Source organism: Sciurus carolinensis, chromosome 2 (assembly GCF_902686445.1).
Source record: "Sciurus carolinensis chromosome 2, mSciCar1.2, whole genome shotgun sequence".
Classification (NCBI taxonomy): domain Eukaryota; kingdom Metazoa; phylum Chordata; class Mammalia; order Rodentia; family Sciuridae; genus Sciurus; species Sciurus carolinensis.
Window position 1 is genome coordinate 178940343 of NC_062214.1, and position 26385 is coordinate 178966727.

The window sequence follows — 26385 nt, forward strand, 5'->3', positions numbered from 1 at the left end:
TTGCGTAGTGTTAACATTTAAAAAATGGAGATCTCTACAAAGCGCCTAGTAGACCCAAAGAAGAAATTTGTTGTGAATCTTTTCTGAACATTTTCTAGTGGGAGTGAAGTGACAGACAGAAAAAGAAAAAACACTAGTGATTGATCCAGGGGTGCTTCACTACTGAGTCACATCCCCAGCCCTTTTTATTTTTTAAGACATGGTCTCACTAAGTTGCTGAGGGCCTCACTATATGGCTGAAGCTGGCTTCAAACTTATGATCATTTTGTCTTAGTCTCCAAAGTTGCTGGGATTATAGGCCTGTGTCACTATGCCTGGTGACAGATATGAATTTTTTTTTTTTTTGCGGTGCTGGGGATTGAACCCAGGGCCTTGTGCTTGCAAGGCAAGCACTCTACCAACTGAGCTATCTCCCCAGCCCCCCAGATATGAATTCTTAAGACTGCTTTTTTTCTTTTTACGGAAATTCATGAGTGACAGATGTATATCAGAAAGAAATCATGCCAACACTGATGTTGGAGGTTCTTTTACAGACCCTAACAGTCACAAAAAGTTATACGCCAGTGGCTCTGATATAAGCAGAGAAAAGACAAGGAGGCTCGATTACACAATAAACTCCAAAAGTCAGGTGAACCATGTGCTTCAGGTATGGTCAGACTCAACAAGCCTCTCCACAGCATCCACCTCAGGGCTCCTGCTAAAATACAGGGGACTGTAAATGGGAAGGTCTGAGGGACTGTTCCCAACATGGAGTGGCCACAGCAGGTATTGACTTAAACCTTAGCTATTCAGGAAGACACCCTTGTCATGATTCTTGGATCGGGTTCCTCACTGTAGGCTTTGTCACTGTATTCCACACTCCTTGGGATTTTCTACTTCATCTCCTTCAAAATCTGGCTTCAAACTCTTTTTTTGTTCAATTTCCACCTGCCAAAAAAATTTTTGGAGAAAATATCAAAACAAAAGAATAACAACAAAGAAAAGAAAGTGCACAAAAACAAACTAAAAAGAATCTCAGAAGTGTCTTTAGGATTCTTTGTAATTTTACTAATGTTGGGGTTATCCATGTTGGAGCTACTGGCACTAGTGTATCATGACTTTTGCTTTGCATATATGTTCTTTGCATGAGTTGAAATTCCCTCTTCCTCATGGATTACCTGAAAAATTCTTATCATTTGTCATGCACAGTTACTCAAAGGTCGTCTCTGTTCTGGACTTATTAAGTAGACTTAGGTGCTTCCCCTAAGAATATTTCCACTGTATCATGTACACTAGTCTGGCTCTATTGTTTCACAGGCTCCACAGGACAGGGGCAAGATGTTGTTCACCATTTTACTCAATAACGTAGAAAAACAGTAGGCAATTGACAAAGGTTTATCAGATGAATAATGTCCTTTGTAGTTGATTGTTTAAACCTCTCCAAATATTTTTATCACTTTTAAAAGCCTCCAAACTGGAAGTATTGAAGTGTTTACAGTTCCTACCATATCCTCTGCAAAATATGCTGTCATTACAAAGGGTTCAATATATAAATCTCCCCTTGAAAATAACACATTTCAACTAAAGCCTTTGATAAGTCAGGCAGGAACTCCTTTGTGCTCAGGAATTTCATAATTAAGGCTGCTTCTCTCAGTACCTCTTTGGAGGTACTTGGAGGGTATGACTCAAGACAGCACAGGGTCATGCTCAAGGGAAATGCTATTTTTTTCCTGACCACAAGATGGAGTATTTGTTCTTTTTGGTAGTTAAATGTTTTAGACCACACAACTAAGGAAAGAGCAATCATAAATCACCACATAAATCCAAGGATATCATTGCAAATAGGAGATTATTAAACCACTTTGCAAAATCCTTCTTTAATAACTCCCCTTAAATCCTTGGCATTTAATCTATCAAATGACTGCGTTTTCAGGATATTTTTGCTTTGTACATTTGTCAGAAAATTCCAATTTTTATTATTCCTCCCGTAGCCCTATTCCATTGTAGAAATTTGCTTGGCTTTTGAGTTTTATACTGTTACAGCCCCATACCCAGCTCACATGTGTCCTAAGTTTGTTCTGATCCACTTCATCAACTCATGTTGATAATATGTGTGTTGGGTTAGTATGTTCCTGATAACTCTCCTCCACTTCCAAGTTCACTATTCTGAAACAAATTATATTACAAATGAGTAATGATAAAATTCCCCCCATTATTTTTTTTCTTCTTCTTTCTTGGTAGCAGGGATTGAACCCAGGGGCACTTAACCACTGAACACATTCCCAGCCCTTATTATTTTTTATTTTAGACAGGGTCTTGCTAAGTTGCTGAGGCTGGTTTTGAACATGTCTCAGCTTCCCAATCCACTGGGATTATAGGTGTGTACTACCACACCAGGCCCTCTGTTTTTTTTTGTTGCTGTTTTTCACAAGGACAGAGACATTGCACTCTCCTCTGTAAATAGCCCCTTTATTTTTTCCAACCTTTTTCTGGCTTATAAGAGGTTAGTCATTAAAATCAGAGCAGATTCATCAACAGCTATGTATGTGTACTTCCTCCGGAATGCTAAAAGCATACTCTGCACAATGGTAAGCATTGCTAAAAGGAATAAGGAGGGGGAGAGCAGTGGTGTGAAGCGATGGACTTGGAAACATCAGGCAGACCCCTCCCCCAAGGTTACCTTGTAGCTGTAATGTGCGGAATAATTGACCCACTTCCTGACATCAGTCTTATCTTCCACAGAGATGGATCTTACAGCGGCTTTGGAGGCAGAAGTTGTGGGCATGCTGAACTCAACATCCACATGACTGGCAAATCTGGAAGGCACTTCCCGGTCAGAACCAAGTTCAAGGTGGCAAAAGAAACAGTGTGGGTGACCAGAAGCTATGAAAGAAAGAATCCAGGGGTCAGGTTCTTTGGGGATGAATTTTAAAATTTTAAAAAAGGTCGAAAGAGTTGCTTCAGAAACAAAGAAGACCAACAGGCTGGGCACCTGGCAGTCTTACAGAGAGGGTTCTGCGCTAAGTGGAGAATTTCCTGCAGCAGGCTCTGTGTGCCTTAGTCCTTTTGATAAAACACCATCTAATTACCACTGGTTGGTATCCTAGCAATAAAACCCATAGCCTGAGAAAACAGACCATTCTGCCTTCTCTGATCAGGGTGATATGTGGATGCAGTACAAACACTAAGAGGGGCTGTAGATTGGAAGACCAGAATAGAAGGGATCAGCACTTAGCACATAATAAAACATCAATGACAGCCACCTGGAGCAAAATCATTGCTTTCCTTTGAAGGATGAGTTGAATTTTCTTAATAGCATTGGTATTTTCGAAAAGGCTTTTAGCATATTTCTGTGGGTGAATGACATACATGACAAAGACCTTATAGACAGCACACATGTATTAGGGAATGTTGGTACACTCCTCAGAACAACTAATCCATATCAGAATACCATGCACTGGCTTCCAGCTGCCATGCAAGTGGCAGAGAGTCCACACCCAAGTCCTTTGTTCTCTCCAGGTCTCAATTTCTCAACTGCAGAATGGGGAGATGATGGGAGGGACAAGGAAAGGGTGGGCTGGCGTATGCTGGGCACAGTCGCCTGCTGTCCCATTCTATAAGTCTATACGTAATTAGACCTGGATGGCAAATTAAGGATTTGATTTCTGTTTGAGAATTGTCATTAGATTTTGAGGAAAGAAAAATTAGAGCTTAGTTCTGAGACTTTAACCCTTGAAGTTTCCTGTCATTCTTCAGGCACAGCAGGAAATGATTGCTGAGTGCCTTGAGCCCAGCACTGGGATAAGTGCTTTCCACAGATAAACTCACTGAATCTTCCTAACAATCCCTTGAAGTCATAATATTATCCTCACTTTTCAGACCAGGAAACAAAGGCTTTCCAAGCAAAGTGAGCTGTCCAAGGTCATGGCTAGAAAGTGCCAGAGCTTTCTAGCTTTGGCTTAATGGTGTAACTGAAACAACCCCTTAATTACCCCAGTTTTCCAAGTAAACAATCATCCCCACTTTTTATTTTATTTTTTTTACTGGTCTGGGCAGGACTTTCAATATCAGAAAGTAAGAAAGTACACACCCACTCTCCAAGGAAAACATTACAGAGTGAAGTATTTGTTTTGCTGTTTAACAAATGTAACATAATTCAATGGTAACTTGAAAATAAGACTTTGTGAAATTAACTGAAAAATTTATACTGTTTTTTAGGAAAGGAATTTAAATAAGATACATGTAATTGTAGAAATTACATCACTTGAAAATGAATCCACTCATTATGTCTTCTTAATTGTGTACCACAGATGTAATTATATAGCTATCATTCACTGGACATTTGTTACAGACCAGATAGTGTGCTAAACACTTAAAAAGCACTTATCTAATTTCATTCTGAATGAGCGAGGTATTAATAGCCCTATTTTACAGATGAGAAAAATTGGGTTTCTCTGAGAAGAAATTCATTGCCTGAGGTCACACTACATTAAGTAGTAGAGCTGGGAATCAATTCAGATCTGACTCTGATTCTAAACCATGCCCTAAATTCTTCTTGATATGTTGTTATGCAATTAGAACACTACAACATAGGTAGAAGAGTCTCTCAATAGCTGTTTTTATCCAACTACCTTTATTTGCATGTTGTTGGAATACTGAAAACTCATTTCTTTTACAAAAGTGACTCCCTCCTTTCACAGCACACTCTGAAAGCAACATTTTTCCCTAGATTCCTAGCCTCAACTATTAGATGTGTGAGGCTGGTGGATAATTAAGTGTAATTTTGAAAACTGGTATAGTTTAATTCATGGTAATGAGCTAAAAAAGCCCACACATTATGTTATTTTCTTGGATGAAACTGAGAAAATGTAACATTAAAATTCAGGCTTTATTCTTACTGGAATGGTTTTATCTTTACCTGATCTAATGAGAACTAGAATTCCAGCAAAGTTACCTCTGTAGGATAGAATGTTTTATTTCTTATTGTGAGACCTGTGAAATAAGCAGGACTTATTCCAGCATCTTCTAAGATTAAGAAAAATTGCTGAGATCTGAGTGGCAGCAATCCTTGGAACTTTTAGCTGGGCTTGTGCACTTGCGGGCCCTGCTGGTGGGAGGCAGTTTGGTATTCAGAGGCAGCTACATGGTTTCCCAGGGAGAAACTGAGGAAAAGACTGGAATAAGCCCAATGTGGCTACATACTTGGGCTACCAGAACAGGCAGGGGTGCCAATTTGCTGGCCCATGCTGTCTGCCTGCCATGCCCACTGTAGGATGCAGAAGCAGGGCCAAGGTAGATGGGAGTGTGTGTGGAAAGGTTCAGGCCTCTCAGTCAGCTGGGCCTTTTGACCTCTGCTGGGTCCCTGTAAAAGGAGGTGGAAGTCATTACAAAAAAATAACTTGTAAAAGGTTATTTGCCAAGACTAACACCTAGACAGAAGAGTTCAGAAAAGGGGCTATTACGAATAGATTGTCATCAGCTTTCTTGTTTCATGGATGGAGCATAGGATGGGAGGGCAAGGGCTGGGCACAGTGATTTCTAATTATGGTAGGAAATTGCAGTCTGACCAGGATATAAATCTAATACAATTCAAGTTTCCAGAAAAGAATACTATTAATTTCCTGAATGGGTACGGAAACACACCATGGGCCAGAAGTAGTACAAGAAGGCTCTTTTGGGAGTTTCACTACTAAAAATAGTGTATAGCCATGACAGAAAAAGCAGTGAAGGGCATTGCGGGTTTACGTAAGAGACATCTTTAAATATCCTTATGCTGCCCTGTATGTTAAAAATCTCCCACAAATAAGGTTCTAGTAAATTACTAACATATACTTGCTGCATTTACTTAGCCTTGAGCCTACTGAATATTCTCCACTGGGAAGCATTAAGAAGTATGTTTGCTGAAGACCTATTGCTTTGTCCCTGTCCTGTGTCCATTTCTACTTTTTCTGGTAGCAATCTTTTTTCTCTTCTTTTTGAGAAATAATCTTCCCTGGTGCTGAATATCATCTTGGTGCTTGGATCAGTCAAAATGCCTGGACCCTCCTGGCAAGAAGACAGAAAATGGTGGTGATCATTTGTCCCAGTGGCCGCACCCTGAGGAGAAATCCACTAGTTATGAGGCTATTCTGGAGCTCTCCTTTCTGATGTCTATCTTTTCAACCTTTTCTTCAGTTCTCTGAGCTATTCGTATTCATGCAGCTGTCTCTCTCCTTCCTTCCTCTCCTTCCTTCTTTCCTTCCTATTTCTTTCATTCCTCCCTCCCTCTCCTTTACTTAATTAAGGTCAGTGTTTGTTGCTTACAATCAAAAACCCTTATATAGTTCTTTTAAATATTTTAAATCACTTTGAGGTATGTTGGTATGCACTGGGAAAACTGCAAATCTTTGTTCTTGTAATAGAAATTAGTTCAAGTTTGTGTCTGTCTGGCTTCATCTACTGCTATGTAAGAGGGGCTGTGGTATTGACAAAACAGGCCTGGATGTGGCTGTGAGACTTTAGATGAGACATCACCTCTGGGGCCTTAATTTCTCATCTGCAAAACGAGGAGGTTTGTGTGAGTTGTCCCCATGGTTGCTTCCAGCTTGGAAGTGCAGTAATTCCACAGTTCTCTCTTCCCCAGGGCTTCTGTGCCATAGGGGGATTAAGGGTTTTTCCTTCAATGGAAGGTTGCGAGAGCCTGTGGCTGCTACAGAAATGGCAGTGCATTCACCAGAGAACATAGTGCTGATTCAAGAGAAGGGAAGAAGCAAGCACGAAGAGGAAGACCTTGCTTTTAAAATGCTGTCAGTTTAGGAATAGAGGGCAGCAAACCCAGCCTCAAACAGAGACCCTATTGTCTTTTCAGATGCACCGCTACACCCAGTGTCTGACACAGAGCGCCTGGTGTGCGCCAGCTCTCTGTGCTGTCTGGGGAGTTACCAGACAGTACTGCTTCTTGCTATCATGTCATACTGCACCTAGGATATAGTAACACAGCCACTCTACATGCTGAGCAGAAGAGGAACACTCGAATGCACAGTTAGGAGTTAATAATGACAAGGAACTAAAGCATAGCCTCACATTTCAATCAAACCTTATTCTCTTTGCTCCACTAGCAAATCCACTTTTGTTAACAGATGGGCACAATTTATCATAAGTAAGGAGAGAAGTGGTTTGAAAGCTCATGGATCATGAGCTTGTTCCTGCCACTGGGGTCACCCAGACCTATTGTAAGAAAGAAAGCTATCAGAGCTGGTTTGGTTGCTGCCTGGTTTTATTGAGTCACTGAATCTCTCTGGATCAACAAGAAAAGTAATTGCCTTCTGGGCTCAGTCAAGCACAACAGCATCTCCTAGAGCTGGGAGCAGGTCAGCTAGGATTGGTATGCTTTTTGTTTGTTTGTTTAAATAAACATTTCTTGCTTTACATTTTGCCTGATGGAATTTGAGCCCATTTGGACTCTGTCTGGATCTTCAATCTGATTGGAGGTCACTTTCTCTCTTGCCCATCCCAAAGTCCCAGAGGCTAACTTTGAGTTTGAGATGTTATGACTGACAGGTTTCACAGAGTGCTTGGGCTCAGAAATCTTATGATTTGGTCACAAAACGGTCCTTTCACCTACATGCAGGACACAGCTAGAAAGATGCCTCTTCAGAACCCAGAGGCCTTCCAGGAGGGATCTGGAGCACCACAGTTAATAATTTAATGAGTCCCAAAAGAATAAACATTCAGAAACTTCCTTGGAAAGCTGCTTAGCAGCCTAGCTGAGCAGAATAATACATAGTTTTATGGAAGATTTATGATATCAAGGAGCTGAAAAGATGGAGTGAACTAGGTCACTACGCTTGTTACTTTGCACACATGTTTCAGGTTTTCTGGTGCCCTCCCCATCCATTACCATTCCCACCACACAACAAAAGCAAGCGCTTGGTAGAGGAAGAAGATATGGAAGGTGATCCCAGCTTTCAGGGAGCACATGGGCGTTTCCATAGAAGAGAAACCATGACCTACCTGAGTTTTTGTCAGGCAGTCGGTTTATCCTCCACACGATGGCGTTGAAGGCGTGCTCATACTTGGCAGTTCCCAGAGTTACTCTCATGACGGGCTCAGAGCCAGACACACTAGTTGAGCCAAAACTTGCCCCTCGGTTCATTTTGGCTTTCAGAGACTTCTCCCCCAGGACGCTTTCCCTGCGGAAGTTTTTAACCCACTCACTGGGCACTGGGTAACGCACCATTACATTCTCACAGGGAACCTGGGTGAGAGGGTCACGGTTAGAGGAGAAGCCAGCTGACATCCTCAGCCAGCTTTGCACCTCCACCTCTGCCCCGTTGATGCTGGCTGCAGTCCTGAGTGTGAAAGGCAAGGACTTCTCTGCAAACACTGTCCTGAACCGCATGAGCTCAAACCGGCATGCATCCAAAGGGTTGAAGAGAATAACTCGAGAGCTACTAAACACATCCTCATCCACACACCCATGAAAACGGCATTCATGGAGCTTAATCCACTTTGTGGTTGTGGTGGGCATGATGTCCTGCCGGGAAACGATTTCATTTCCTTTCACGAGAACGTCATTAAGGCCCAAGCGGCACTCTGCAAGCCCGGAGAGGAAACTCAAAATGTGGATCCGTGTTAAGACATGGTGCTGGAGAATCTGGTTGTCTCCTTTGCTCACAATGCCAGAGAATTCATCTCTGACATCCACTGTGATCTCCTCTTCGAGGTAGTTCAGGCCAACTGTGCTTAGGTCCATCGATAACACCGGCAGATCCATAAGACGGTCCTGAACTGCACGGATAAAGCTCAGGAAGTCATCGTAACTGGTGGTACCCAGCTTAATCACTTGCTCCCTCTCTGCTGTGTGGGCCACAGCAGGTTTGGGTTGGTATTTCTTCTTCTCCTTGTAGCTGACTCGGTCAATCCGTAAGCTGTGGATCCTACCATTCTCATCATAGTTTTGAAGCCGGGGTTCTGAGACTTCATGGCAGATCTCCAGCTTGAACTCACGGAATGGTTTCTCTAGGCCCTGCTCATAGTAGAGCTGCAGGTAACCACTATCTGTCAGTTTGATGTAGATTGGTCCCCAGTGCCTAGAGGACATGATGTTTTTCTTCTCAGGGATCCTCAGCATCATTGGCCATCCGTCCCTTGGCTGGGCCAGAGCTGGTCCAGGTGGGTGGCCATCCAGCTCAATCCAGGTTACTGGGTCATCATCGGGTAGTGTTGGACTGCCAAAATGATCAGGATCATCAATGTGGAGCTGCTTAAGTTTTTCAACAGCATCGGAATGTGACTGGCTTTTGCTTGAATCATCAAAACTGATGGCATCCTGGTAGATGACAATGAGTGAATCTCTTTGGCTTTTGCCTGTGGTACTGGAAATGGAACTGTTTTGGGAGCGCCTCTCCTGTTCCTCAAAGAAAGCACTGAACGGGTTGATAGGGGAGGGTTGTACATCCTGTAAAGTCTCATTCAAGAAAGGATTGGTTGCCCTCCAAGGTGGTGCCTCAGTTATGAAAGGTGGACGGTTTAAGGAGGAAATGTCTAACTTCTGAACTTTCGAAAAGTTCATCAAAGTACTCTTGGGACGATCCCTCTTAAAAGACCCAGTTGAGTTAAAAGGTACACCTGGGACCACAGATGTAATAGATGTTATATCTGGCTTCAGAGGAGAGGTGACTGGTGGTGAAGGGAGGCTAATTTCATTGTCATCAAAAGTGACCCAGCTGGGGAAACGAGCAGAGGTGACGGGAGATGCAGGGTGCCCGTTCATGGCTGGACTGCTGGTCTGCCAACTGATGGCCTCCATCTCTACCTCTTCATCTTCCTGGAGTGAGGAAGAATTGTCTAAAAGGAAAAGGAGAACATATGAGGGGCAGCCACTCAGGCCCTGCGGAGTAGAAAACTGAAGCAGGTGAATGAGGGAATACTAGAATTTTATCTGGAATCCATTAAGTTTCAAAGCAGCTAAATACCTGTCTCAAGTGTTTGGTCTGAGCACAGACCTCATAATTTTGTAATGAGCACACCATCTTACATGAAGTTAACATGATAATGGTATTATCAATACAGAAGCATTAACTGGTAGGACCAAGCTCTGGAACAGATGTATTCTATACTTACCTCTAAGTTGTATAATCTTAATTTTTAAGCACTGAAAACTACCTCCTATATAAAACAATATAAACTGACCTCATTTAAAAATTTTTTTAAATCTCTCTTGAGATTTCTTTGTTTAGTTTCTTTTTTTTTTTTTTTTAACATGGTTCTGGGAATAGAACCCAGTGTCTCACGTGTGCTAGGCAAGCACTCTACCACTGAGCCATAGCCCCAGTCCCAGACCTCATTTTTTAAAAAGTTAATTTCTGTCAGTGATAATATGACTACAAATAATGTACTTGGAAGAACTCTAGCCCAAATATGATAAAAATATTAGACAAAACAGTAACATCATCAATAGGTATGGAGTAAGTTCATATAAATGAATAAGAAAAACACAAACCTCATCAGAAATATGGGCAAAGGACATAAACAGATAACTCATGAAAGAGAAAGTAAAAATGTCTAATAAGCACAAGAAGAATATCCAGTATCACTAACAATAAAAAAAAAATTAAACAAAACAAAATCAAAGATTTTTGAAGTTTTCATTTTTTATTAAGAGAAAGGGTGGCATGAGAAGAACACTGAACAGACCCTCAATGAGACTAAGTTGCAAGAAACACTATGAAAAGTGGTCTGGTGAGATAACTAAGGATCTTAGAGATGTTAATGAACTATAACTTAGTAATTCTACCTTTAAGAAATAAATCGAGTTAGGAATCAAGTTTGAAAAAGAGAGATGTCCATTTTTTATATTAGGAAGAAATAAAAGGAGATTTTAAACATCCAACAAGTGGGATGAATGTTAAGAAATTAGGGGCTAGGGAGATAGCTCAGTCCGTAGAGTGCTTGCCTTGTAAGCATAAGGCCCTGGGGTTCGATCCCCAGCACACACACACACACACACAAAAAAAAAAAAAAAAAAAAAAGAAAGAAATTAAGGCACACAATAGAGTAATAAATACCTAGTCATTCACAGGTTTATAACAACATGCGAAATATTCATATTATAATCTCTTTTTTTTTCTCTAAAATGTCCATCTTGGGGCTTATTTAATGGATAATAAACAGTTTACTACAAATAAAACTCCACCCTAGCAAGTCCCTCAAGGAAGTGGGTACAGGACATGAGTGGTAATGAGGGAATGATCTAGACCTTTCAGTAGAATAAGGACCTTTTGTGTCTGCAGAGGTTGTGGGAAGGGAGGAGAAAAACAAGACCTTTAGCAAGAAGGAGCTGATTTGGATGAACATCTGGCATAGAGTAAACACTCAGCAAAGGTTTGTTGATTGAATGTGAAAAGGAACTTTGCTTTGGAGTAGCTCTTCCATTTTCCAACTCTGGAGGAAAGTGTATGGGGATCTCTGCCATCACCCCACCCACTATTTCTACTGCCAGTCATTCAGAGTCAAAGGGAAAAGGATACACAAAGATTGAGATTTCTGATGGCCTTGATAAACCTTCATGCACATTACATCCAAGCACAACGAATCAGCAATGCCACACAAAATTGTACATGTAATTACACAAGGATAGGCTGGCTTGTCACCATCCTGCCAGAACTATATTCAAACAGATAGCAATTTTCTTAGTTAAAAACGTCATTTGGGAAAGGTAGGCTAAATACGTGCATATAAATACACACATATCCACACCTGCTCCAGAAATACAAAGAGCACAAGGTATTTTCTGTATGTGCAGCACTGCAAAAGGATTTCAAAGCATTTTAAAATTAAAGATGAGAACCTCCTTCAAATTCAGTTTTGTGGATGTACAAGTGATTTATTTTTTGACAAATGAAGGGAAAGGGTCAGGAAATAACCTGGGTTTATAGTATTTGTATTTAATGTGTTAACTGATTATTATTGTTATTAATAACTTATTTTGTAATGGAGGTAAGGGAAACATTGCAAACCTTAGTAATATTTTACTAACATAATCACTTCCTAGGAATAGTAACTCATCCTCCCTAGAGAACTGGGCAAGGGGTGGTTCTCAAAAATCACCCATTTCTAATGAGGCAGCTTTGTGGACTTCCAGAAGGTTGTGTTTCTACCCAAGCAGCCCCTGGCTGGCCCACCCTGCTAGCAGGGGTATTGCTTGTGCCTGGAGCTCATCACCACACCCTGGTTTAGAACAAGCTGAAGTCCGTTTTTTTTGGGATGGCAGCTTTCTGCCAAAGCCATTTATCCTCCTGCCAAAGGGTTCCCCTGTGCTGGGAATCTTGTCCTTGAAATAGCATTTCTCATCTCCTTCTGAGTCAAAAAAGGAGAAAAAAGGCATTTGTCTCTACTTAAGATAATTTTCTTACAATAAATTCCTTTTCAAATCAAGTAATTTAAAATCACATCAAGTTCTAGACAGTTTTGATGCATTTAGACTCATAACTTAAATGAAATATTCTTAAATTATAAAGGACTTTTTTGAATTAAATTAATTCCTAGAGATTCTGTTTTCTCTTTGATGGTCATTGAAAAACACTGAAAGTCTGTCTCAAAATTCTCTCTTCTTTGGCCATTTTGGGCCCCATAATTACAACAGTTTTAAAAACCTATCTTTTAGTTAGGAGTGAAATGTAGGTCAAATTTCTGAAGTTGAGAATTTGAGCCGGGTATGGTGGTGCAAACCTAAAATTCCAGGGACTGGGAGGCTAAGGCAAGAGGATCCCAAGTTCAAGGCCAGCCTCAGCAACTTAGCAAAACCCTGTCTCAAAGTAAAAAAATAAAGAATTTGGGGATGGAGCTCAGTGGTAGAGCACTTTGGGTTCAATCCCCAGTAACCCCAGCCCCCAAAAAAGAGAGAAAGAAAGAATAAAAGAAAGAAATCAAGAATTTGTTTTTCCACGGGCTGGGGAGATAGCTCAGTCGGTGCCTTGCAAGCACAAGGTCCTGGGTTCGATCCCCAGCACAGCAAAAAAATAAAAAAATAAAATAAAAAAAAAAGAATTTTTTTTTTTCAAAATCATGTATAAAGAAAAAATTCCTCAATAACATAACATACTGATACAAATGAAAAGCAGAAATGGTTTATGGGTTACATAAAATAAAGCATTTCTTGAGGTGCAACCAGAGACTTCCAAGAGCTACTTTAAAAAATCATTCCTAGGGCTGGGGAGATAGCTCAGTTGGTAGAGTGCTTGCCTTGCAAGCACAAGGCCCTGGGTTCAATCCCCAGCACCGCAAAAAAAAAAAAAAAAAAAAAAAAAAAAAAAAATCATTCCTATTGACACTGGTTTTCCTACTGTGATTTAATTTTGCTTCATTTTTCACTTGACTGAGAGACGGTTTTGATTGTTTTTACACATGCTGAATTATATTTCTTTTGAGTCTCATTTTATGAGAGAATTTTTTTTGACTTTCACATGTAAAAAGACAATTTATCTGTATGTAAAATTTCTGTTGATAAATATTTGCATTATGTATGATAAAAAGTTCATGATCATAATATATAATGAATGTGTGTCCTTAAAAAATGAATATACCTTCACAAATAAATAGGATAAGGAGAATGAACAAATAATTTACTGATGAAGAAACATAAATGTCTAAAGAGTTGAACCTTATAAAACAATGAAATACAATTGTCCTAGTATCAGAGAGATACAGAACAAATAACCATTACTGGTGACAGTGGGGGAAATTTTACACTTTCCTGAAGGGCAATTCCAGAATTCATATGAAGTTTTCAAAAACAGTGACTCAAGAATCTTATATGAATTTAAGAAAATAACAAGCATGCAACAATGTACATAGCGGATATTTGGACCACTGAAAAATTGTGAACAACCTAAAGGTTCAAAAATGAGAGACTGATTATATAAATTGTTACACCCTTAAAATGGGATCCTGTGTTGCCACTTAGAGATAATGTTCTCTCTCTCTCTCTCTCTCTCTCTCTCTCTCTCTCTCTCTCTCTCTCTTTATTTATTTATTTTTTTTTTGGTGGTTCTGTGGATTAAACCCAGGTTAAACTCCACCAATGAACTACATCCCCAGCCCTTTTCATTTATTGTTTTGAGACAGGGTTTTGCTAAATTACTGAGGCTGGCCTCAAACTTGTGATCCTCCTGCCTCAGCCTCTCCAGGAGCTGGGATTATAGGCACGTGCTACTGTGCCTGGTGAGACAATGCTATTAATGCATGTTTATTCACATGGAAGTTGACCAGGCTATACTTCTGAGTGAAGTATTTACTTTAAGTAAATAATTACAAGCACCTACAATCTTAACTCAGATTGCCTTGATTTCAGTTATGTATTGGCAGTTTACTAGCTGGGCATGGTAGCACATGGCTATAATCCCAGCCATTTGGGGGTGATGAGGCAGGAAGATCCCAAGTTCAAGGTCAGCCACTACAACTGAGGGAGACCTGCCTCAAAAAAATTTTTTTACAGGGCTGAGAATATAACTCAATAGTAAAGTGCCCCTGGGCTCTATCCCTAATACAAAAAGAAAAAGAGAAAGAAAAATATTTACTTGATATATGACATTGGATACATTTTTAATTTCTGTCTCAGTTTTCCCATCTACGAATTTGGGAAAATATAAAATCCTACCTAAAAGGCAAATAATAAAAGTTCATTGGATGTGAGCTGCTCTTACTACTACTACTAGAATAATACATTTCATTACACATTATATATGTGTTAGAAAGCACTGGACTATAATATTTCATAATGCTTTGTGTTGAAAACAAATGTCTCACATAGAGTAAGTGCATGTGGACCAGGGGAGGCTTTAGGGAGGAAAAAGGAAGGTACTGGGGAATGGTATTGATCATATTATTTTAGGTACATGTATGAATATGGCCTAATAAATCCCACTAGTATGTATAATCATAACGCACCAACCAAATTTTTAAAATTTTAAATTTTAAATTGGTATCCTTTCTTTTTAAAAAACAATGCTACAGAAGACTAAAGAAAGAAATTGAAGAAAACCTTAGAAGATGGAAAGATCTCCATGTTCTTGGATAGGCAGAATTAATATTGTCAAAATGGCCATTCTACCAAAGGCACTATACAGATTCAATGTAATTCCAATTAAAATCCCAATGTCATTCCTCAAAGAAATAGAGAAAGCAATCAGGGACTTCATATGGAAGAATAAGAGAATAGCCAAAACAATCCTGAGCAAGAAAAGTGAAGCAGGAGGTATCACAACACCAGACCTTAAACTATACTACACAGCAATAGCAACAAAAACGGCATAGTATTGGCACCAAAATAGGCAGACAAATGCTACAGAATAGAAGACACAGAGACAAACCTACATAAATACAGTTACCTCATACTAGACAAAGGAGCCAAAAACATGCAATGGAGAAAAGATAGCTTTCTCAACAAATGGTACTGGGAAAACTGGAAATCCATATGCAGTAAAATGAAATTAAACCCCTATCTCTCATCCTGCACAAAACTCAAACTCAAAATGAATCAAAGACTTAGGAATTAGACCAGAGACACTGCACCAAAAAGAAGACAAAGTAGGCCCAAATCTTCATCATGTTGGATTAGGATCAGACTACCTTAACAAGACTTCCAAAGCACAAGAAATCAAAGTTAGAATCAATAAATGGGATGGATTCAAACTACAAAGCTTTTTCTCAGCAAAAGATACAATCAATAATGTAAAAGAAGAGCCTACCGAGTGGGAGAAAATCTTTTCCACCCACACTTCAGATAGAGCACTAATTTCCAAAATTTATAAAGAACTTACAAAACTTTACACCAACAAACAAACAAACAAACAAAAAAAACCCAGAGAACCCAATCAATTAATGGGCCAAGGAACTGGACAAACACTTTACAGAAGAAGATATACAGGTGATTAATAAATATGTGAAAAAGTGCTCAACATCTCTAGTAATTAGAAAAGTGCAAATTAAAACAACTCTAAGATTTCATCTTACTCCAATTAGAATGGCTTTTTTCAGGAACGCACATAATAATATACATTGGTGTGGATGTGGGGGAAAAAGGCACACTTTTTGCTGGTGGAGTTGCAAACTGGTGCAGCCACTCTGGAAAGCAGTGTGGAGATTCCTCAGAAAACTTGGAATGGACTCACCATTTGACCAAGCTATCCCACTCCTCAGTTTATACCCAAAGAACTTAAAATCAGCATACTACAGTGATGCAGTCACATCAATGTTCACAGCTGCTCAATTCACAATAGCTAGATTGTGGAACCAACCTAGATGCCCTTCAACAGATGAATGGATAAAGAAACTGTGGTGTATATATACACAATGGAATATTATTCAGCCATAAAGAATAATAATATTATGGCATTTGCAGATAAATGGATGGAATTGGAAAATATCATGCTAAGTGAAATAAGCCAATCCCAAAGAACCAAAGGCCGAATGTTTTCCCTGATAAGTGAATGATGATATATAATGGGGGTAGTGGGGTGGGGGGTAAGAGAAGAATGGAGGAACTTTAGATTACATAGAGGGAAATGAGAGGGAGGAGGGACGGTATGAAAATGGTGGAATGAGATAGACATCACTACCCTATGTACATGTATGATTACATGAATGGTATGAATCTACATTGTGCACAACCATAGAAACAAAAAGATATACAATGAATCAAAATGCAGTCTGTAAAAAAAGAAAAAACAATGCTACATCACTCACAAAATAAAGAAATAATGTTTAAAATGTACCTTTACTACTAATTAACCTTAAAGAAAGGAAACAAACAGTTTAGCTATTGTCTGTTTTAAGAAAGCAGCAGTCAGATCCTTCCTAAAATGGTTACAACTAGTGCAGTCAGTAAGGGAAACAATTAGGGAGAATAAAAGGCTGGCCCAATTCTCCAGTAAGAAATAGGCAAGGCTACTTATTTTAAATACAAAGTTAATTATTATCCATAATTCCATTTTATTGACTTATTAAAATAAAACCAAAACCAAAAATTCAGCCTTATTTTAATTACTATTCCTTCCACTTGCTACCTCTAAATTGCTTTTAGGAGGAGTTGGGTTAATGCCAAACACAGCCATGTATAAAGATAGGTTTTAATTCCCTACCACAAAGGAAATTTTCCAGTATCTAAGAAATTCCTAGTGTCTTCACTGATGCAAACTAGAGAGAAATGGTTGCTTCTTTTACTGTTATACTACAATCTATCTTAAGTTCCCAAAAGATTATAAGAAATGGAGTAGTTAAAAAGGAAGGCACCCAAACTGAAGGACAAGTAAGAAGTATGGTAGTCATGGTGTGAAAGAAGCTAGTAGTTTCTGTATTTTGAACACAGCAAAATTTTGACATTTTCTTTTCCCCATTTGTTAACCTAATTTGTTAATGCAACAACAAATGCAGAACAATTATTTGGAGATTGTCACTGGAATCTCTTGGAAATGGCATGGACAAATGTTCTTAGATTATTACAGGTTTCTCAACATGAAATAGCAATTACTGTTATACTGGAGAATATACTTAAAACTGTATAATCAGCCCCAGATACACAGTACACATTAAATATCTAAAGGAATAATCTGTAAAGCAAAAAGAGAAACATAGAATTTTAGGGCTTAAAAAGATTTTAGAAACAGTAAAACTTGACCCTTCATTTTGTCAAGAAGATCGAGGTTTAGTGATTTTAAGAAAACTGCCCAAGGTGAGATTATAAATCAAGCCCTGCTTTTAATTTTCATTAACTCACTTATCTCCTAAATGCTTATTCATTAAGCTAAAATCTGGTTAATTTTTCCTATTGCCTTTGAGATTGGCAAGACTTACCTTGATATACAACTTCTAAGAGCTTTGTTCAATGGGGAAAAGATATTAATTAAACAAGGATTAACATCTATTTATACAGAGAAGTCTTTGGGCAAAAGGTCAAGAGATGTCACCCCCTACTGTGTAAATGTGTATGAGTAAGAGAGGGAGCTAATCATCTGGACCTTATCAAGGGAGCATCTCACTTGCATTAAGTATGTTGGGACCTACTTAGCATTATGATAAAATAGGAGATTCAGAGGGTATGATCACCATGTGGGGATATATCCCACCAACAACCCAGGAGGCTTGTAAGCCTCAAAAAACCTCTGGACCCTTGAAGGAGTGAAGGATAATCAAACTCTTTCACAGTATGAAAAGAATTAGAAAGGCCTTTTTTGATTCAGGAGCCTAAAAGAGGAGTGGTATCCAGCAGTCACTGTAAGGGAGAACTAAGATAGGAGCAAGGGAAAAAGAGGACTCTATCCTGACTGATTTGAGAGTATACTTCTCATGCCCAGAAAGTCCTAGGGCTGGGGCCCAGGAAAAGTACTTCCTGGTGGAGCAGTGTCAAGTCCCCAGAGGCGTGACAAAACTATAGTGCCCAGGCTCTTAATGCAACCAGGACAGGAGACATTCACTGGCTGCACAACTGCCAGTGTGTTCTTTCACATCCTTATCGCCCCCATCCCATCACCACATTGGGATGCACCCCTGCAACAATCCAGGACACTAACAAGCTCCAAGGAATCTCTGGACCCCTGAAGGACAGGTGAACAGTCAAGTTCCTGGACTTCAGTGAACAGTTACTCCCTAAAGTAGGGTTAATAGGGATTAAACTGTGATGTTTCATTTGATCAGGAATATCGACTTCTAAGAGCTTCATCCCTCTTGGGCCAAAAGGTAAAATTAGCTTTCAGGCAATTGTAAGATGATTCCCAGATCCTGGAAGTACTAAGAAAGGTAAAGACACACCACACTATCTTTACTATCACCTAACTACAATGGTTAGAGTACAGAGAAAGGACTGGACTTACAAAGGACTAGGAACATCCAGGATAGGGGTGTGATTATCATCCTTGATATGTCAGTGAGTAACAGAAAACCAAGTTATGCTTTAACGGGGATGTTAAGCTGGGCCAAATGAAATTAACCAAGAGGTTTATCTCACCAATGTCTCTGTTAGATCCCTCACTGGCCTCTTTAATACACAGGTTTGCACTGAACCAGCACTAACATCCTACCAATCACTGTCTGCCCCTGCAGAACTGGTACCCATCATTCTCTTTATATATAAACTTGGAAGTCTTACTTCCACAGTGTGAGCCATGGACCAGCTGCACGCTGGGCACGGGCACACCCCTAGTCTTGGAGTGGAGCTTGGGAGTCACCAGCCCCACTAGCAGGTCTTGCCCTGCTAACTTTAGGCACGCACAGCAGGATCTTTCCCTTCACAGTCCTAGAGCAGTTATACAGTCATGCCATTCTACTGAAGACCAGATTCAAAGTCTGATCATTTGAAAATCAGTGGTGGGAATTCCTGCTTCAAAATTAATTCTCTAAATTTGATCAGGGGGCTGGTGGTAAAGGCAGAGAACAGTTGGGAGCTGTCACACATTATTACATATGTTGTGTGCATGTGTGCTGGGGATGAGGACAAGAACAGATGTTCTAAGTCTCTACCAAGTCTGACTGTCTTCCACTTATTTCCTTAGCCACAATATAGTTTCTTGAAGAAATTCAAGAAGTATAATAGGAGTGATTGGGATTAACAATAGGAAGGTTAGGGGCAAATTCCTATAAGGATTCTTTCACCTATATTACCAAAGCTCATTTCTCTTTATATAGATTTTCCAGCAATAACAATAACAACAAAATAACCAAATAGCTTGAGTATGCAGTAGGCCACTTCTTTTCAATTGAGTTTGAGTTTGAATTTGGTCATTTGATTTCATTTAGTATTTGTTCAACTCTCTTTTAGTTACCAAGATCAGAGGAGACATTCCTTCAAACTGGTGATACATGCAATTCATAAAACTAAAAACTCATCAATTTAAGATAACAGCTTAGAAAAACAGAAAAACAACTAATTCATAGAATAGATTTCTCCAAGCAGGCAAAGATCTAGGTGTACTCCTAAACCTCTCAAATTTTTCTGAAAACCTCATAAGATAATCCATGGGCAAACACAGTAAAAAGTTATTTCCAGATGTTAGTCTTTCAATTTTCCTCACTTGCTACAGCATGCACTGTTCATCATAAATATACAAATGTCTCCTGAATGGACATAAGACTCATAAGAAAAAGATTCAATTGACTCCTGAACTCAGATGGTCTCCACTGCCTGTTTGGGCCACTACAGACAACAAAGGGTAAAGCTTGGGCTCTGGAGTCAGAAAGGCCCAGCCCTACCACATGAAAACTGTGAGCTCTTGGGCACATTACTTAACCCTCCCTAAACTTTGGTATTTCTCAAATATTTAGGGAAATAACATCATCCACTTCAAGGGTTATTCTAAAGTTAAGTGAGGTTCTGAATGGACACTGTTTAAGAGTACTCAATAAATACTACTTACTATAATAAGAAAAAATAACTACTACCATTTCAGAATTCTTAAGGAAAAAACAGAAAGAAGCAGAGAAGGAGAATGCCTTTAAGTTGTACTATTATCAATATGATGATGGAAGAAGGAAGGAGGGAAAATGGAAGGAAGGGAAATGGGGATGAAGAAAGAAAATGATATATTTGCCTCATATTATGATTCCATGAGTTCAAGACTTTCCATAATTATTGCAGAAATGAACCCTCAATGAGCTGAGAATTACAAGGGATACAAAGTTTGTATTTTAAGCACACAGATATATGCATTCAAAAGGTCACTGTGAACATAACAAGTATGAAAATCCATTCCATAAAGGAACTGTTAAGTCACATTGGACAGAACTAAACACCAGACTTTCTATTTTCCCTTGGTACTGGAGTTGCCTTTGTAAGTTGGGCAGATGTAAGATATTTTAGTAGGGCTAGGTGTGGTAGTGCATACCTCAGCTCTGGAGGCTGAGGCCCGAAGCAATTTAGCAAGACCCTGATCAAAAAATAAAAAGAGTTGGGTATATGGCTCAGTGGTTAAGCACCCCTGGGTTCAATCTGGTATGGAAAAAAAAAAATTAGCAGTCTAGACAGTAGGATGATCCACTGGAGTGTGGGAAGAAAATATTTTGGAACTTCCACTTTTACTCTCTTTTTAAAAAATGCTTGTTCACTTTCTAACCTGTCTTTTAAATATGTTATATAACATTAACTAAAGCACCTATTATAATTTAAAAGTAAACTGATAATATATTTATTAATAAATACACATATATTATAAGTTCATGATTAAACCTTTGAAGAAATACAATCAAACATTTGGAGAAAGCTGGTTTAATGCCCTAGGCATGTTTCAAATACTTGGCATGGTTCATAAACACACACCTCCTCTCTGTCTTTTGTAAGAACAGGCTATTATAACCAGATAAAATGGTCTTTGTTATCAGTCCAAAAAGAACAGTATTTTTGCAAATAAGAAGAATCTATTATTTCCTTCAACTCTTCTATTATTGGGCAATTCAATCAAATGCCCTTGCTCCCCATGGTAATGCTAACAGCCTATTCAGGCTTTCCCTGTTGCTGAATCTAATCAAAGTTGACTTCACCACCATCTTTACTGGTTTTCTAGAAAGTTTTAAAACCAGCCTTCTAATTAGCAGAAATTATGAAACAAACCTAAAGAAATAACTATCGTAGTTGCTGTTGGGGACATGGATTATGTGACTTCACATCAGAACACCAATTTTTCACATCCTTTTTTGGGCTATACACATGGTATCTAGTGAATGCACAGCAATATAAGAAGAGGGGTTGGGCAGTGGCACCCACCCATAATCTTATTAGCTGAGGAGGCTGAGGCAGAAGAATCCCAAGTTCAAAGCCAGCTTCAGCAATTTAGCAAAGCCCTAAGTAACTTAGCAAGACCCCATCTCAATATGAAAAAAAAAAATTTAAAAAGGGCCGGGAATGTGGCTCAGTGGTACCAAAAAAAAAAAAAAAAAAAAATGAGGGGAAGTCTATGCCTATGGGATCTGGATCCAGGCCAGGGTCATCACTAGTTTTATAGCAAGTGTCTTTTATGTAAATGGTTAAAATTGTTTATTGATCAAGTACCAAATTGAGATTGCTACTTTTGCTTTCAATAAATAGAGAGAAAGTCAACCCACATGGTTCAGAGGGGAAGGACAAAGACAATATAATGAACATTGGAGGAAAGTAATACTATATGGCTTGGTCTGCATCCCTCCCCACCACTTTGTGTTACAAATTCATTAACTATCCTTTGGGGAACTCTTCCTTCTCAATAAAGTCTTCACGAATTGTCAACCATGGTGCCCCATTCATCATGCATGTAACACAAAATAAGTCAAATTCTCTTTGGAAATCTTGGACTTATTCAAAGAAAGAGAAATGTGGGAACTAAGTTACTCAGATGGAGGAACTCTAAAGAGCCTGCACATTAGTTCATATTACTTTGAGCTAAAGCTGCCTAGGTTCCTACCATGTGTTGGAGATACTAAAAATGGCTAGAGAGTCTTCCTATCTCAAACTGTGCTCTTGTGCAGTCCTCTCCCACACTGACTCTGATTTTGGTCATGTGATTTTCTTCAAGCAGAAATTCGAAAAGTGCTCATGCATTGGGGTTTGCTTTTTTAAATGTATTTGAAACCCTGAGTCCATCATGTGAGTGGTCTTCCAGCGAGAATCAAGACACTGTAGCTGAGCAGGCAACCGACTGCAGACCCATGAGTGAGTCCCTGAGGAGATCAGCTGAGCCAAGTACAGTCTGGGGATGCTCAAGTCCTCCCCAGACTGCTGATTTGCAGAATCAGAAGCTAAACAAATGATTGTTTGCTCAAGCCACTAAATTTTGGGGTGGTTTGTAACACAGTAAAAGCAGATATACCAACTTCCAAAAGCCTGAGTGTTTAGTTTTCCTTTTGATTCTGTAAGCTACTACATTCTTAGAATAAATTTATTTTACTTAAAGTTAGTTGGTTTTTGTTGCTTGCAATATAAGCTCCTTAGCAACCAGGCAAGAGATAGATGAAAAGATCCTTGTAGGAACCATGGGTTAATATAAGTTTTCAGAATTCTCCAAACTTTGACTACTGAGAAAAAAATATTTATTTTATTACTCCTCTCTACTCTCCCTCTTTCTTTTCACAAGGAGACAGAACAGTATTATTATTGCTTAAGTAATACAAGAGCCGTATTTCAAACTCTAAGTTTAGAAGGAAAAGGAGTTCTAGGACTCTTACTGAGAAAACTGCTCTCTCTGGCCTGGGTCAATGCAGGTTTTAAACATGTGGGAAGCAGATGGATCTGGCTGCATTGTCAGGCTGTCAAGAGGACAGATTTCACACTCATTCATATCCTGCCTACTCCACCCACTGACCTTGGTTAAGTTACTTAAAAGCACTAGGCATCAGTTTCTTCAACTGTAAAATGGAAATAATGAAAGTATTTCTCTCTTAAGTTGCTATAAGGACTGAGTTCATGTATATGAAGTGTATTCAGCAAACATTATATAGTAATTGATATTATTATCATGATCATTCCTTAGAATCCAAGTGCCCATGGGAGAAGACTTTGGAGAGAGATACTTGGCATTATTGGGCCTTTGATAAAGCTATGGAACAGAAGGTTTTGTGCCTAGTCTCAGCTCTACCAAAAGCTTTGTGCCAATTTCCTCACTATAATATGGAATAATCATCATTTCTACTTAGTCCACAGAGTTACTTGGAAGAACACATGAACATGTTTCTCAACATTCAATAGTGCTCAATCAATGTATGGTTAGGTTTATAATTACTATTCAAATACTGAGGTAGTTTTAGGTTCCAAATGAGTCTATACTCCTCATTCTGTTTGAGTGGGCTAGCCCTAAGTGGACACATTTTGGTGATATATGAAAGTGCCCTTAGCATAAAGATATATTTATAAATATATTACACTGAAACTTGTCTATACCAACTGTGGATCTGTGATGAGAGGTTTAGTTACATATCAGATCAAAGAGGTCGTGGCCTTTTCAATAGTCTCCTGGACATCAGATGTGTTTCTGAAAAGGAAATAAAATCAAGTAACTAGAGAATAGGGGAAAGTAGAAAGGCACTATCTATATCCATATCTATATTTATATCTATCTATATCTATACCTTTATATATCCTGAACTTTTAGAAGTCACATAATTTATCTGCTACCATTCTGCTAATGAATTGAATGTATGTATTCCCTTAAAATTTGTAGGCTGGAATCTAAGACCCAATGTAACAGTATTTAGATGTGGGCCCCTTTCAGAGGCAATGAAGTCATGAGGTCCTCACGTATAGGACAGAACCTTCATAAAAGGGTTTTAGGGAACTAGGTAGGCCCTTTTGCCCTTTCCATCATGAAAGGACCAAAACTTCTAAGGCATCATATTGGAAGTGGAAAGCAGGTCCTCATCAGACACTGAACCTGCAGTTACCTTGATTTGGACTCCTCAATCTCCAAATACCCTGAGAAATAAATTTCCATTGTTTATAACTTAGCAGTCTAAGCTATTTTGTTACTAATAAACTAAGATACCATCTGTCCCTAGGGCCATAGGATTGAATGTTCATTGCTTCAGGTGGGAGTAACTAAGGGATCAATGTACACTGAATCTCATGTACCCATATTTCAAAGCACATTGGTTATAAAACCATGTTCCATTCATCAAGTTCTAAAATATCACAAGGATTAAATTTCCTGATTTGTAAGGAAAAAATTATAAAGGTGCAGAAGGGCATACAGATAATTAAAAGCATCTAAATCCTGTTGATGATACAGATCACCATATTTTATTTCCTTCAATCTACTTGGCATGTACATATTCATAAAACACATATTTATAGGGATTATTCTATCAGGAGTTTTAGAGCCAAAATTTTTTGCTTAATAGCCTAGATTGAGAATTTTCACAGGCTAGCATTCAAAATAGGAAGTGTGAAGAAAATAAGTACAAGCAGTTGTTGGCAGTTTCTGATGGAGCTGTTAGTTTACGTATTATGTATGATGAAAGAATTTGGAGGGAAGAGTATTAAAACATATTAATTATAGTATGTAGATGTAGTGTTTGGCCACCTTCATGGGAACATCCAGGATATGTAGAAAGTAATAAAGTGTGATACTGGATTACTGCTGATGATTTGGTACATAAAATAAATTTGATTCCTATTGACATTTAAAGTCAGAGGCTTCAGTAGACAGAGATGAGGCAATGGGATCAGGGCTGCTATTTTCAAATCTAAAGCTTCTTGCCCAGCCGTGATACACCATGAAATGATGACAAACAGGATTCCTTCTACTCCTCAAAAATAGTAGCCTTTGTAGCCTATGTTGTAGGCCTTTTCAGGGGGTCAGATAGAATCATCTTTGTAGCCAGGCACAACTTCTGTCACCTTCCTGTTCTTTGCAGGTGAGAATTCAAGCAAGGACATAAATGGGCAAAATAAGCAAGAATCCTAGTTACATTAAAGGGCAGACTGCACAACACAAAATCCAGAAGTGTGCTTTTCAAAGAACGTGTACTGTAAGGAATGGGAATTTCTTTTTCTTTTTTTGGTACTAGCAATTGCACCCAGGGTCTTGTGCATGCTAAGCATGTGTTCTACCACTGAGCTACACCCCAGCTCTAACATGGGAATTTCTATACTGTCTTCAAGAGTAGACACTAGTTAGCATGAATTTGATAAAGGCTATAATCAAACAAAGAAGAAATAATTCCTAAAATATTTAGAAAGGAAGAATGGAACTGCCCTATCTAAAACCTTCTTAAGATTTCTGGTCAAAATTTAGTGTCAGGCTGGGGATTTAGTTCAGTGGTAGTGCATTTGCCTAGTATGTGCAAGATCCTGAGTTCAATTCCCAGCACCACACACATGCACAAATAAATAAATAAATAAAAATTAAAAATTGGGGCTGGGGTTGTGGCTCAGTAGTAAAGCACCTGCCTAGCATGCACATGAGGCCCTGGGTTTGATCCTTAGCACCACATTAAAAAAAAATAAATAAATAAAGGTGTTGTGTCCACCTACAACTAAAACAAAATATTTTTTAAAAAAATTAAAAATTAAATTAAGAGTATCAAGTAAGAGATACACACATTGCCTTCAGAATAAGGGGAAAACTGAACCAGAGAAAGAGATTTTTGTGGTGTGAGCTTTTTTTCAAAGTATTTAATTTGGGATTAGATTCTCTAATCCTTCAGAGCCCATGGTACCTTCTGGAGCATGCCTGGAGCATTCTAGAGACTTCTGGAGTACAGACCTCAGGGCAGGAGAGATAGGTGGAATGGTGCTAAGCCACTATATCTCCAAGACAACTGGTGTGTGCCAGGTGCTCTGTCTAGAGCTGCACCAAAACCACCCCATTTGATCCTAAGACACCTGAATGAGATAGGTTCTACCATTACCCTTAGTTTAGCAATGGGGATAGTAAGGCAGAGGGGTTAGGTGACTGACCAAAGTCACAAAAA

The 26385-nt window shown here is 39.0% G+C and overlaps 1 protein-coding gene across 8 annotated transcripts in view; it reads right to left on the bottom strand.

Annotated features, from left to right (window-relative positions):
- Positions 1 to 341: 341 nt before the first annotated feature.
- Positions 342 to 26385, bottom strand: part of Ston2 (stonin 2) — a 134777-nt gene continuing 108733 nt past the window's right edge. For all 8 annotated transcript variants that reach the window (XM_047537049.1, XM_047537029.1, XM_047536995.1 and 5 more), the window contains 3 exons: positions 7972 to 9807; positions 2660 to 2862; positions 342 to 927 (listed from right to left, as the gene is read on the bottom strand). In XM_047537049.1, coding sequence (XP_047393005.1) covers positions 844 to 927; positions 2660 to 2862; positions 7972 to 9807 — 2123 coding nt within the window. In that variant the 3' untranslated portion in view covers positions 342 to 843. The remainder of the gene's footprint in view (positions 928 to 2659; positions 2863 to 7971; positions 9808 to 26385) is intronic.